At 40.5% G+C, this 14,187-nt stretch overlaps 1 protein-coding gene across 2 annotated transcripts in view; it reads right to left on the bottom strand.

The window, feature by feature from the left end:
- abca5 (ATP-binding cassette, sub-family A (ABC1), member 5) overlaps positions 1-14,187 on the bottom strand; it is a 124,361-nt gene that overhangs the window by 42,980 nt on the left and 67,194 nt on the right. For both annotated transcript variants that reach the window (XM_080208831.1, XM_080208832.1), the window contains exons 17-22: positions 13,644-13,763; positions 13,252-13,462; positions 11,894-12,063; positions 10,934-11,061; positions 7,299-7,439; positions 4,758-4,871 (exon numbers count right to left, since the gene is read on the bottom strand). In XM_080208831.1, coding sequence (XP_080064957.1) covers positions 4,758-4,871; positions 7,299-7,439; positions 10,934-11,061; positions 11,894-12,063; positions 13,252-13,462; positions 13,644-13,763 — 884 coding nt within the window. The remainder of the gene's footprint in view (positions 1-4,757; positions 4,872-7,298; positions 7,440-10,933; positions 11,062-11,893; positions 12,064-13,251; positions 13,463-13,643; positions 13,764-14,187) is intronic.

The raw sequence follows: 14,187 nt of genomic DNA, 5'->3' as shown, positions 1-14,187 counted from the left end.
GGGAGAAAATAATGGAGTAAATCAGGGTTAAACTGCATGCAGGTGAATGCATGGAGTACAGCAAATAGGATTGGTACAGGTTCAGATTGCTTTGCCGAATAATGATGTTGTGGCAATGAGATCAGGCTCAAGTAACGGTGTGGCTGGATGTTAAATATTCCTGGATAGAAGTGTTCAGAAAAGATAGGAAAGGAAGGAAAAGTGGGAAGAGTAGCAGTATTGATTAGAGAACACTTTGCAGTGTTGGAAAAATAGGAAATTACAGAGGGTTCAAGGACAGAATCAATTTGGCTAAAGCTAAGGAACAAAAAGAGTGCAATTACATTGCTTGGTGTAGACTACAGGCCACCAACTAGTGCAAAGAATGTAGAAGAACAAATCTGCAGGGAAATTACCGAGAAGTGCAAATGTTAACTAGGTATAATGGGGACTTTAATTACCCATATATAGACTTAGACAGTGATAGTGAAGAGGGCAGAGAGGAGCAAGAATGTGTGTTCAGGAGAATTTTCTACAGCAGTACATGTCTAGTTCAACAAGAAAGGAGCTACAATTAGACTCAGTTCTTGGAAAATAGGTGAGCCAAGTTGTTCAACTTGCTGGAGTTTTTTGAAGAGATAACAAAGGGGGTTAATGAGAGTAATGCTATTGACGTGGTATACATGGGCTTTCAAAAGGCATTCGATAGTCCCGCACCACAGAACCATAAGCAAAGTTATAGCTCATGGAATAAAAGGAAAGGAGCAATGTGAATACAAAATTGGCTGAACAATAAGAAACAGTGAGTAATGGTTAATGGATTTTTTTGGGCTGCAGGAAGGCTTGTAATGGAATTCCCCAGGAGGCGGTATTGGGACCCTTGCCTTCCCAGATATATGTTAATGATCTAGATATTGGTGTGTAGGGGGCAATTTCAAAGTTTCTGGATGACAATGTAGACCTCCAAAAGAACATGAACAAGTTGGCGGAATGGTTACTTAGGTGGTGATAAAGTTCAATGCAATGAAAATGTGAGGCAATTCATTTTAGTGGAAGAACATGGAGAGATGGTATAGAATTAAGGGTACAATTCTAAAGGGTGTGCAAGAGCAAAGTGACCTGGGTGTATATGTGCATAAGACAGTCATTGAAGGTGACAGGACGGGTGGAGAGAGCAGTTAATATAGTCTATGGTATCATAGGCTTTATGAGTAAGGGCAAACAGTACAAGAGGAAGGAGATTATGCCAAAGTTATATAAAACAATAGTTAGATCTCATCTGGAGTATTATGTACAGTTCTTGGCACCACACTTTATGCAGGATGTGAATGCATTGGAGAGAGTGCAGAAGAAGTACAAAATGGTTCCAGGGATGAGAAACCTCAGGTATAAAGATAGAATGGAGAGACTGAGACTGTTTCCCTTGAAAAGGGGAAGGCTAAGAGGAGAATTGATAGACTGTTCAAAATCATGAAGGGCTGGACAGAGTAGGTAGGTAGAAACTGTTCCCGCTGGTGAAAGAATCAAGATTGAGAGGGCACAGATTTAAAGCAATTTGCAAAGAAACAAATGTGACGTGAGAAAAACATTTTATATAGTGGTTCAGGTCTGAATGCACTGCCTGGAAGTGTGGTGGAGGTAAGTTCAATCAAGGTATTCAAAAGGGTATCAGATAATTATTTGCATAGAAACAATGTGTGGGGTTACAGACAAAAGACATGGGGAATGGCACTAATTCAGATTGCTTACTTGGAGAGCCAGTGCAGACAGGATGGGCCGAATCATCTCTTTCTGCACCGTAACAATTCTGTGCTGATTAGACAGCTCAAATAAAGTTTTGTAATTTTTCCTACGAATGCTGGTACCCAATATGAAACAGCAAGATACTATTCAATGTCATTAAGAACTGCACTAACAGATAGATCAAAAGTCTAAAGCCAATTGTTGACAGACATGGAGGGGATTGTCCAGTCTGCTAACTCCCAGAGAGCATCATGATGGCTTGGAAAATCGGGAGTCAGCAGAAAAATGGGTTCCACATCGGTTGCAAAATCCGCTGTGACCCTTCCAGACTGTGCTGCTGGCCCTGATCAGGTTCAAATCCTTACAGTGCAGAAGGTGGCCATTCTGCCCATTGAGCCTGCAACAACAACAATCCCATCCAAGCCCTATCTCTGTAACCCCATGTATTTACCCCACTAATCCTCCTGGTGCCAAGGGGCAATTTAGCATGGCCAATCATCCTAACCCGCACATCTTTAGACTGTGGGAGAAAACCAAAGCACCCACAGAAAACCCACGTAGACACAGAGAATTTACAAACTCCAAACAGTCCCCTGAGTCTCTGGCGTGATGCAGGAGTGCTAACCACTATGCCACTGTGCCACCCATAGCGGGTGAGAACTTGAAACATATTCAAATTCAATACTTTCAATGTAATTAGTGGGTTTGAAGCCCAATTCAAATAGCTCTCATAATTCACCCACCTCCCAGTAGGGTCTGACTCGGCGAGCTTTTCTGCAGGTCCTCACAAGCAAGGACCTGGCGTGTTGGACCCCAAGGGTTGAGGAAGCATGACCACCTTCAGCAACGAGTGGCATCCTCCACCCCACACTACATTGGCATGAGGTCTATCCGAGCTGACCCTTTCAGGCACCCTCCCCCCTCAGTCTCCCTTCAGGTCATGTTTTGGCAGTGTCAACAGTGAACTATCCCTGGCACCGATACCGTGGGCTTGTGCCTTGAGCCTTGAAGGGGCTTGAGGAGCTAGGCTGCAAAGGGCGGGTCTGTCAGGGGTCCTGGGGGTTGGGTGGGCTTGCGCTGGGGGTCAGGGGTTGACCTTGCCATTCTACAACGGGATGGATGGTTGGACCGACCCTTCTAGCTGTGGCAGGCTTGAAGATCACTCCTAGCATGGGGTGATTTCAGCCAGCCCTGTGATTAATATCTGCATTCCTGCCTGTCAGCTGTGAAAAGTTTGAAGTGGCCAGGTCACTTTGACCTCCAAAGCCACCGGTCATCTGGCAGGATTTTAAATCTTTGCAGCACTCTAATCTGCAGCAGAGATTTTCCTTTCTCCATAACAGAAGCTGCAGATAAGAGCAGATCCCTTTAAAGTCCTCTGACAGAGAGGATATGTCAATTTCATTGAGGGGGTTCCAGTCTGCACAGCTGTGTACTCAGCCCCAATGTATTTACACAGCATCAAGTTGAAGCTGCTGTGGCTTCCTAGCCAGCAGAAATAGTTGAAACCCTTTCCACTGCACATGTAGTCTTCGATCTGTAACAAATTCATCCTGCAGTGTCTCGCAAAAAATTCTACTGCCAAATCAATGGGTTTCCATGATCCTCCTGTCACCTGTGTTTATTTTTATTTCTCTTCACGGTTGAATGCACTTCAAGTATTCCAGTGATACACCCTCCACACTGCCACTTTTGCAAACCACTTCAAAGTTACACCACAGACTGTTAAGTGACCTGGCCACTTCAGAACATGCACAGCTGACAGCCATGAATGCAGAAATTGATCAGGGCTGCCTGAAATCATCATGCCAGGGGTGAAAGTTGGGTTTGTCAGGGCTAGAATGGGCAATCCAAACACAACAGCTCCATTCTGGTGGAGAGTGGTGAAGTCAATCCTTTGACCCCAGTCCGAGCCCACTCAACCTCAAGACTCTTGAGGGACCCTACCTCTGTAGCCTGGCAGCAGATGGGAAAATGGTCACTGGAACTACCTCTTTGAGCACCCAATGGGCCCAAGGTGCCATGCCAGTGTGTCAGTGCACTATTGGCACTGCCAAGGTGCGTGGCCTAAAGGGGGAGTCTAAGGGGGCAGGCAACCAACAGGGGGATCTGACAGGAAAAGGGGCCCTGAGTGGCGAATATGATGGAGAAGGGTAGCTTAGTGGGGGATCTGAGGGGGAGAGAGGCTGAGAAGCATGGGGTGGGAGAGAGGCTGAGAAGGGTGGGGGGGGGTCTAGTCACGTCACCATGCCTGAATGGTGCGTTGGGGGGGGGGGGGGGGGGGTGCTACTCTTTATTTGTGGGAGGGGGGGAGGACGCCCCTCTTTTGTGGGGGCTGCCATTTACCAGTCTCCGAACAGTGGGGCTAGCTAGCAGATTGTCTGCTATGAATAAGTTAGCATCTATCAGGGTGGGAGAATTCCACCTGATAAACACTGCTAATGCCAGCGGGTATCCTGGAAGGTTTCCCGCTAGCGTGGGCACTTAGTCCCAATTTGGGGAAATCACAACCACAAATTCAGCTTGCTTGACAAAAGGACAACAATATAAATAATCACAAGCCAAAAGTTAACAATGCAGCCAGATTTCTATCAGAAAACAGACATTTTAAACATCAGTTCACATTTTTTGATCCATATTAACTGAACTATTTTAGCTAGATTACAATCTCTGCACTTGGAGCAAAATGTAAGTTTAAAAGACTTCTTACTGTGCCTGTAACAACAGAAGTGCACTTGTTACAGCATCTGGCTTCTCTCATCAGTGCTTCAGATTAAAAGAAAAGTCCCCAGCCTCTAACACTCAATTAATTCAATCTTAAACTGAACAAATACTTGAGAGGCTTTAGATGAAAAGCTTTCTCTGGTAAGTGATCAGAGAGAGATTCAAATCTATGCATCCTACCAACAGCTTCTAAAATCCACCATTTCCTTGTTTTCCGACAGCACTTAATAATTATCTGCGATTTTAACTAAAATCTGTCTCTCACGAAGCCAAGCTAACATTCTTTGACATTAATAAATTCAAATCTTCACCTCACGATCTCGTGAATTATCCATGGTGTAGCATCCTGGCAATGCGGCCGATAATAATCCCAATACTGCCAAAGCCATATAAACCTTTTCCTTAAAGTCAGCATCGGTGACTGTCTAAAGAATAAGTAGAAAAACATTCATATTCAGCTAAAATTGCATTCATACTGCATAACTGTTAATCAGAAATGAATAAATTTTCAAATCTGTATTATGAAGAAGGTTTTACAGCTAAAAATATAGAAATACATGATTGGTTAAAGAGGCAGTACAATCAGAACCCACTCTCCTATCAGCACAGAATTAGGAATCACCAATTTCTTCGGGGAGACAAGAACATCCCTTGGACATTAGATATTAGAAATATGACATTATGCACTTGGCCTCTGTGGAAGGCAACAAGAAAAGGAAATAAGAGGAAGAAGAGAACCTGAAACATGTAGCAAGAAAATACCTGTATCCATGACAGTGATCAGAAAGCAAGAGAAAATATGAAAAGGATAGAAGAATGAGAGAATGGATCAGTGTTACAGTCATGGAGGTTTACAGCATGGAAACAGGCCCTTTCGGCTCAACTTGTCTATGCCGCCTTTTTTTTAAAACCCCTAAGATAATCCGAATTGCCCGCATTTGGCCCATATCCCTCTATACCCATCATACCCATGTAACTATCTAAATGTTTTTTAAAAGACAAAATTGTTCCAGCCTCTACTACTACCTCTGGCAACTTATTCCAGGCACTCACCACCCTCTGCGTGAAAGAATTCCCCCTCTGGACACTTTTGTACCTCGCCCCTCTCACCTTAAACCTATGCCCTCTAGTTTTAGACTCCCCTACCTTTAGGAAAAGATATTGACTATCTAGCTGATCTGTGCCCCTCATTGTTTTATAGACCTCTATAAGATCACCCCTCAAGCCTCCTATGCTCCAAAGAAAAAAGTCCCAGTCCATCCAGCCTCTCCTTATAACTCAATCCATCAAGCCCCGGTAGCATCCTAGTAAATCTTTTCTGCACTCTTTCAAGTTTAATAATATCCTTTCTATAATAGGGAGACCAGAATTGCACACAGCATTCCAAGTGTGGCCTTACCAATGTCCTGTACAACTTCAACAAGACATCCCAACTCCTGTGTTCAATGTTCTGACCAACAAAACCAAGCATGCCGAATGCCTTCTTCACCACTCTGTCCACTGTGACTCCACTTTCATGGAGCTATGAACATGTACCCCCGAGATCTCTTTGTTCTATAACTCTTCCCAATGCCCAATTAACTGAGTTAGTTCTGCCCTGGTTCAATCTACCAAAATGCATCACCTCGCATTTGTCTAAATTAAACTCCATCTGCCATTCGTCAGCCCACTGACCCAATTGATCAAGGTCCCATTGAAATTGGAGATAACTTTCTTCACTGTCCACTATGCCATCAATCTTAGTGTCATCTGCAAACTTACTAACCATGTCTCCTATATTCTCATCCAAATCATTAATATAAATGACAAATAACAATGGACCCAGCACTGATCCCTGAGGCACACCGCTAGTCACAAGCCTCTAGTTCGAAAAACAATTCTCTACAACCACCCTGTGGCTTCTCTGTTCACACTGTTGTTGCATAATTTTAAAAAGATTGACTGTTTCATAGCTTATTTGTAATCTACACATTGCAGAGGGAAATGATCAAAGCAAATTCAAACAGTAGTGTCTAATTTATCGAGAATGATTCAATTTTTTTGCAATAACATGCAGTGCATAGCACAGGAGGAGGCAAGAGCAAGAAATGTTCTGTTCAAATAGAGGGTGGAAAACAAGAGCCATTGTTGTGTTAGTCCAAGCAGGATACCGGTAGGATCAGTTCTGTTTGAAGAAACAGAACTTGGAGAATATTATGATGGGGTAGACATTATTTGATTAAGGATTGAGAGCATATCTAGAAGAATCTCATTCCCCTTTCAGGATTGTCAATCTGTTAATAAGTTAATTTGTTGTTGTACTCAAAATAGTTTAACGAGATTCAGCCAGGAGCAGCACTGGGGGTAGTAGTTAGGAGTTAGAAATCTGCACTGCTGCATGATGTGAACAACCCTATTATCAGAGAATCCAGCCCTGAATACAGCACCTTTCACAACACACTCTTAAGATTCGCCCTCATCCCTGATGTGCCAGGGAGAAGGGAGCCTGCTGGACAAGTCAGAAAGGTTTTGAACTTGAATCTACAAGGCTGCATACATGTTCAGAACCTGACTTAATAGATTGTGAACTACCTTGTGTTTACAAATTAATAAGAAGCTCCTTTTTTGTAATTTGATGTTTCAGTTGCCTCTCCAGTCATGTTTAGTCCATGTTGTTTTTTGCTTGCTACAATAAAAGTCCTAAAATGTGAAATTGTGTTGACTGATTCTCTCTGTTGGCCGCTAGGGAATTTATATCTCTTTTTTAAAAGTTATCAGTCTCCAGGGGATCGTAACAGTAGACAATATATAACGCAAAATAAAATCAAATATATTTACAGTCAGCATCATATTAGATCTAGCACTTAACTTACTAAGTGGAATGGTTTGCTCCAGGCTTTAATCCCTCCAGATCCATTTACGCTAATGAGGAGGGCATTACTGATTACGTTGATCAACACTGGTAGTGAGTGAATCACCGTGCTGTTAAACACTGCTGTGAACATGTACTGTTTCTGAACAAGGGCACAGAGACAGAAAAAGATGGTAATGAAACCATTATTCCATAAAAGATTTTCTGTTACATTCTTAACACAATTTTAACTTTATGTTAGTACAGTAGGATAAATTCTTCAGGAAAACTATTTGCAAAGTAATGTCATGTTAAAAAAGAATGAACTGTCATTTCTACAATCCCCTCTCTCCCTGCATCCCTATTCATGAGAATAAAACTGGTTGCGTATAAATTTGCTTAGAAGGTGGAAATAACTTGCCAATGTTTTACAGCCATTTGAAAATACAGTTAGAATTAGGTTATAAAACCAATATTTAAACAGAAGTTGATCTAAATTCAGTCTGAAGTTTTGTAATTTTGCTTCCTTCCTCTTCCAATAATTTCATGATCCTTTCTGTTCCTCAAAGCATTAAGCCCTGACTGAAATATGGTCTCATGGGTGCTAATCATTCTGGCTAGTTTGCTGGTGTGCAGTCTTCAGTAGATGCCTAAAGAAGGAGTATCTGTTCATTATTTGACTGCAAGTAAATCTTTTTCTCCTCCAACAGTTGCATGTGTACATCTAACTGTTATATAACTAAGAGTGAGAATTCTAACAAGTCTTCCTCTTTCCAGCCTGAGGGCTAAAGATGACTTTAGCATCCCCATCTCTGCCTCCACTTGACACCAGCTAAGTCAATACACATTGGATATCACATGTGGCTCACAGAACTCATAACTGACTTAACTAGCTGTGCCTATTTTTATTTGACTTCAGATTCTCTCTGCAAGCCAAACATCATTTCCTGACAAAGGGTCCTACTTCAAAGGGTCAGACTTCATTGTTGGCCACTATGAATATTGCTTAAGCCACCTGGTAACTTTTGGTGCAAGTGTTACCAAATGACTAGTCTTCAATACAACACCTCTCCATTCAAAACCAGACAAGAGTAAAACGTTATTTAAAAAAAAGTTGTCCGTGAAACAAAACCACTCACTTAAAAAAAAATGGAACAATTGGAAACAATACTGCTCATTTTTTTAAACCAGGCACCCATCCCAGCATTGGACTAATCAGATTATTCAGTCTATTTTGTCATTTTGCTGGAGGAGCACTTTTCAAACAGCTGATTCTTTTGCTGATCTCAACAAGCCTACGAGTGACCAACAGGGTCAACCCATATCTCACCCGTACTGCTGCACTGTGAAACATCAATAGATCATTTGGTAAGTAATCTCAACAGTTGGAAAAAAAAACACAGAAGGCCTCGAAAACCAATCCAAACCAAAAATATTAGAGGCAGATGAACTTGGTTGATCTTGTAACATCAATTCAGTCCACTCACAGTAATTGAAACAGGACATCAGGGAGAAGCAATTCTGGTCATAAGATAGAACAAATATATGGGGCTCATTTCAAGACAAATATATAGCTATACTGAAGTTCCACCTAGGGGAATGGAAGGGAGATATATATTCAGGTGACTTTGGCAATGTTCTCACTCAAAAGGACATTGTGGTCACAATATGTTTATTCCAACAGGGGACAGAACAACTATTGAATTTTCTCTTTCATATTCACACTCAGTAAATAACATTTGTATTTCGAATCTACTTCCTAATTAGACTTAATATCTGGCAGACAAAAATAAAAATAAGTTTTGTTCAGTTTGAAGTAGAGATACAAAAAGCAAATGCTGGATTTGAGTTTTATATCTTCCACACAATGTCCACAGACTAAATATAATTACAACGGATAACAAGTGGACAAGCAACTAAGAGTTTTGTTACAAAACTTCCCAAACTCCTATCTTTTGAGTGCTCATCCTTTACATTAATTTCCCTCAATCAAGCACACTTCATTAATAATATAACTAGCTGGCAGTCATGGAATTGAATGATCTTTCCAGGATGGAAGGGAAAGTACATGCGATCATACAAATTAAAAGCATGAGTAAGTTATTTAGCCCCTTGAGCCTGCTCTACCATTCAGTAAGATCAGTGGGGGCACAGTGGTTTACACTGCTGACTCAGAGCCAGAAACCCAGGTTCAATTTCAGCTTTGGGTGACTGTGTGTGCAGAGGTTGCACATTCTACCTGTGACTGTGTGGGTTTCCTCCAGGTGCTCTGGTTTCCTCCCACAGTACAAAGATGCACAGGCTAGGCAGACTGGCCATCCAAAATTGATCCCAAGATGTGTAGGTTAGGGGTATTAGTGGGGTAAATATGTGGGGTTATGGAGATAGGACCTGGATGGGATGCTCAGTCAGATTGTTGGTGCAGATTCAATGGACCAAATGGCCTCTTCCTGCATTGTAGGCATTTTATGATTTGACTGGGGCCTGATTACCACATCCTGCCTATGCCTGATACCCTTTGACTCCCTTCAACTTTAAAAATATTCTATGATCCTGCTTCTACTACATTCTGGGAAAGAGAGTTCTAAACACTCATGACCGTCAGGAAAGGATTTTCTCATCATCTTCAGCTTAAATGGGAGACCCTTCATTTTAAATTATATTCTTGAGTTCTGGACTTTCACACACGGGAAAACATCCACTCTATCAAGCCCCCACATGATCTTATATTGTTTCAATAACATCACCTATCATTCTTTTAAACTCTGATAGATAGAGGCCCAACCTTTCCTCACAAAATAACCACCTCTTCCTAGGAATAAATCAAAGGAACCTTCTCTGAACTGCTTCTAATACAATTACATCCTTTCTTAAGTAAGGAGACCAGAACTGTGCACAGTACTCTCAATGTGATCCCGTCCATGCCCTTTACAACAGTAGCAAAACACCCTTAGCTTTATATTCCATTCCCCTTATACTAAATGACAACATCCCATTTTCCTCCCTAATTACTTGCTGTACCCACATTCAAACTTTGTGTGCTTCATGTACCTAGATACCCAGATCCCTCTGTACCAGAGATCTGCAATCTCTCTCCACTTAGATAATATGCTGCTTTTCCATTCTTCCTGCCAAAGTGAACAAATTCATATTTTTCCACATTATCCTCCATCTGCCAAAATTTTGCCCACTTACTTAACTTATTTATGTTTCTTTGGAGACTGTTTTATGTCCTCTCCAAAGTTTACTTTCTTATCTCTCTTTGTGTCATCAACAAACGTAGCAGGTGTATATACAATCAATTGTCGAGGCCCCAGCACTCTTCCCAGTGGCACTCCAATTGTTCCATGTTATCAACACAACAACGACCCATTTATGATTACTCTGTTTCCTGTTAGCTAATCAATCTTCTATCCTCATTAGAGATTCTTTTTCGTTCTATTTAAAAATGATCTTTATCTATTATACTTCACTTCAAACCAATGTTTGGCACAATCATGGGTTAAATTGTGGCCCTTTCTGGGTAGACAACAAATAATGATAGAAAGCCTGCAGAAAACAGGAAATTACAAGTAATAAAATATCTTCCAACAGTCTTTCTTTTAAATACATATAAATTTTGATTCAAATACATGCTGAATTGTTCATAAGTGTTACCTCTTCTGACAGCGACACATTTAATGCCGCATTGTGTGGAGCAGCATCTGTGAACTCACTTTCATTGAATAGCTCCACTTTCATTCCCTGAGCTTCCAAAGCATGGATAAGTTTATCAATATGACTGCCTGAGTTGAAATGAAATATAAAACAAAGCACATGAACAATAATTTCTTACTAATTGCTCAGAAACATATGTACATATTTGAAAGTGACAATTCATTTTGAAATCATAAATGAAGGTTCATATGCTTGCTCTTTAAGGTGTGGAAATGATCAAATATGCATTCCTGCTACTTCTGAATGCATTTTTTAAAGCATTTTTGTAAAAATTTTCTTTCTCACATTGTATTCAGATCTGGGAACATTTTTTATTCCTTATGGACCGTTATACAGGTGGCTCAGTGGTTAGCACTGCTGCCTCAGAGCACCAAGGACCCCAGGTTCGATTCCTGGCTTGGGTCTTCGTGCAGGTTCCACACAGCCATTCTTCCTGTGTCCATGTGGGTTTCTTCCGAGCGCTCCAGTATCCCTCCCCAGTCTGAAAGATGTGCTGGTTAGGTGCATTGACTGGAACAAATGCCAGAGTATGGCAACTAGAGGAATTTCAGAGTAACTTCATTGCAGTGTTAATGTATGCCTTCTTGTGACTAATAAACTTTACAAGCATAACTACTAATGTATATAAATTCAAAGCATGAGATGCCAGAGGAAAGAGGCAAAGGAACAAGCTAAGAAATCTTGATATGATTGCTTTGAAATAAATTGATGCTCTGCTGCATTACAAGGCTACTTAAAAATACATGGAAGCTGAGCAATGAAGAAAAGGGCTGCTAACAGTGGCATGCAATGGTAAGTTAATATGAGTAGTTCAGACTTGTTCTGTTTGAGGATCAATTCAATTAATTATTTGGTTATTGTAAGCTTTCCACAATTAATTGTATTCTACCTATATCTCACCTGTAGAATTTTTTAGAAGGAGATTAGTGGCATATTTGTGGGGCTTTTGCCTTTGGTGGAGTAGAATTAACTCCGGGGATAGTTCCACTGCAACATCCTTTCGACTAAGCGTACCGTTTAATAAAGCCATCATAACCACAATGGATATCAAAATGCCGATAATGTAAATGCTGTGAAGTATTGAAAAAATGTTATTCAAAAATTATTCTAAAGGCAAACTTCCACTCAACAGTAAGCTTGATATCAGATATTTCGATAAAGTCCTAGGACATTTATAATAGTAAAGGGTACACAAATACAGTTTCAACTCTACATAAACTCCAGTAGCCTAAGTGGACATAGTACAAGTGAACAGAGATAACAACTGAAAATGTGTTTAATTTGCAACACTGCAGCTGCTGTTATTAGCACAGTACCAGTGAGCACAAAATGATCAACTGAGAGAGCAGGAAAATAGATTTGGTAAATGTCTATGAATAATTCTCCTTCCTTCTCCCAAAAGATGGAAAAGAGACAAGAAAAAGTATGATCCAGCAAGATCAGATAAAACTGGGTTGATGAATTTGAAAAGAGCATAGTTAATAATAAAAAACAGACACACCATTGGGAGACAGTCCCCATGCCGTTAGTTGTGTGCATTCAACTACTTTGGAAACAAGCCAACTTAAGTAGAACACAACACAATGTGTAGAAACATGAGTGGGGCAAAGTGTATAGAAATGAACTGCAGCCACAGAAGAAAGTACAATAACTTATCAAATGTTCTGGCATACCCTTTTATCTTGATTTATGTAATGATCTACTGAAAGTAAGAACCATGCCATTATCCATTAATAAATTAGAAAGCTGCACATGTCTTTATTGAAAATTTCAAATCCATCATTGATCCAAATGGCAGGCAATGACACAAGAACACAATGACAATTTAGTTCAATGTCTAGTTATTCATTAAATTATGTTTAGCTGAAAAATCTCTTATGACTATGGGTCACATTTTTCAGCTCCTTTTTTCTGCTTCAATGAAAATAATTTTGCACATTTGATCCAGTTGCCCTTCATGATTTAAAAGTTCAGATTAAGTTTTCTTGAGCTTTTTTCCCATCCAAATAATAAGTTAGCTCCCTTCATTTTTTTTCAACGCATGTCAATTTAGGAACTAGTTACTGAACTACCATAGTTGTTCTTCTTTGAAACTTTTCCATCGCCAATATTCAATTATGGACCACAACAGTCCTTATGAACGGATGAAAATATAAATACTGCATGTGAAATGACGACAGGAGGGAGACATTAAATGATGGTGGTGAGGACAACAATAACCAACGCCCTAGGATAATAGATTTTCCCATTATACTTACATATAAAGGAGTGTACTGCGTTCTCGACTGAAATTCATTAAGCGCAACCAGGCTATGGTGCGGAACTGCTGTTGCCACAGAGCGGTGCCAGTCAACACTTCTGAATTAGTTTCTGGAAAGGTTAGGAGTTGATGATCAATGCAGTCAATGCAAATATCTTCCTCATTTGCGATTACATCCGGTGCTGGATCCTTGGTAAAAACACTGTAATCTGGAAGACAAAAACAGAAATTTCGAATAAGAATCCAGACACAGATAAATACAGACTCTTGCCTTTACTAGTTGTTTAATGTCAGCTGAAGGAAATGAATAGAAAAACGTCTGCATGCAAATAATACTTCTAACAGATGAAACTGCAGTCGTCCAGCTTTCCTAATGCAAAGTGTACTGGCCTGTTTGGTCTATTTCTGATTCTGCCTCCAATTTCAGGAAAACCTCTTCCAAGGATGTCATGGAAACCCCATAGCTGTCAATTCCGAGATTGGAACGGCTGTCCAAATCTTCAAAGAGACCTGAAAAGGAAGAATGTTAACAATGGTCAGTCCTGCAATAAGCACACCAGGGCAAAGTTACGTTTAGAGAGAGAAAAGGTGCCAACCAACCATTGAAATATTCCATTTTTTTTTCAGAACAACAACAGCTACATGGTCTCTGTGCCATTACTAATATAGTAAGAAGTCTCACAACACCAGGTTAAAGTCCAACAGGTTTATTTGGTAGCACAAGCCACTAGCTTTCAGAGCGTTATCCCTTCATCAGGTAAGTGGGAGTTCTGTTCACAAACAGGGCATATAAAGACACAAACTCAATTTAATGGTTGGAATGCGAGTCTTTACAGGTAATCTAGTCTTAAAGGTACAGACAATGTAAGTGGAGAGAGGGTTAGGCAAAGGTTAAAGAGATAGAACATAGAACATAGAAAATTACAGCATAAAC

This window comes from Carcharhinus amblyrhynchos, chromosome 21, assembly GCF_965287045.1.
Source record: "Carcharhinus amblyrhynchos chromosome 21, sCarAmb.v2.hapA, whole genome shotgun sequence".
In the NCBI taxonomy this organism is placed as follows: Eukaryota; Metazoa; Chordata; class Chondrichthyes; order Carcharhiniformes; family Carcharhinidae; genus Carcharhinus; species Carcharhinus amblyrhynchos.
The sequence above is the reverse complement of the archived record's forward strand: the minus strand, read 5'-3'. Positions and strand labels throughout refer to the sequence as shown.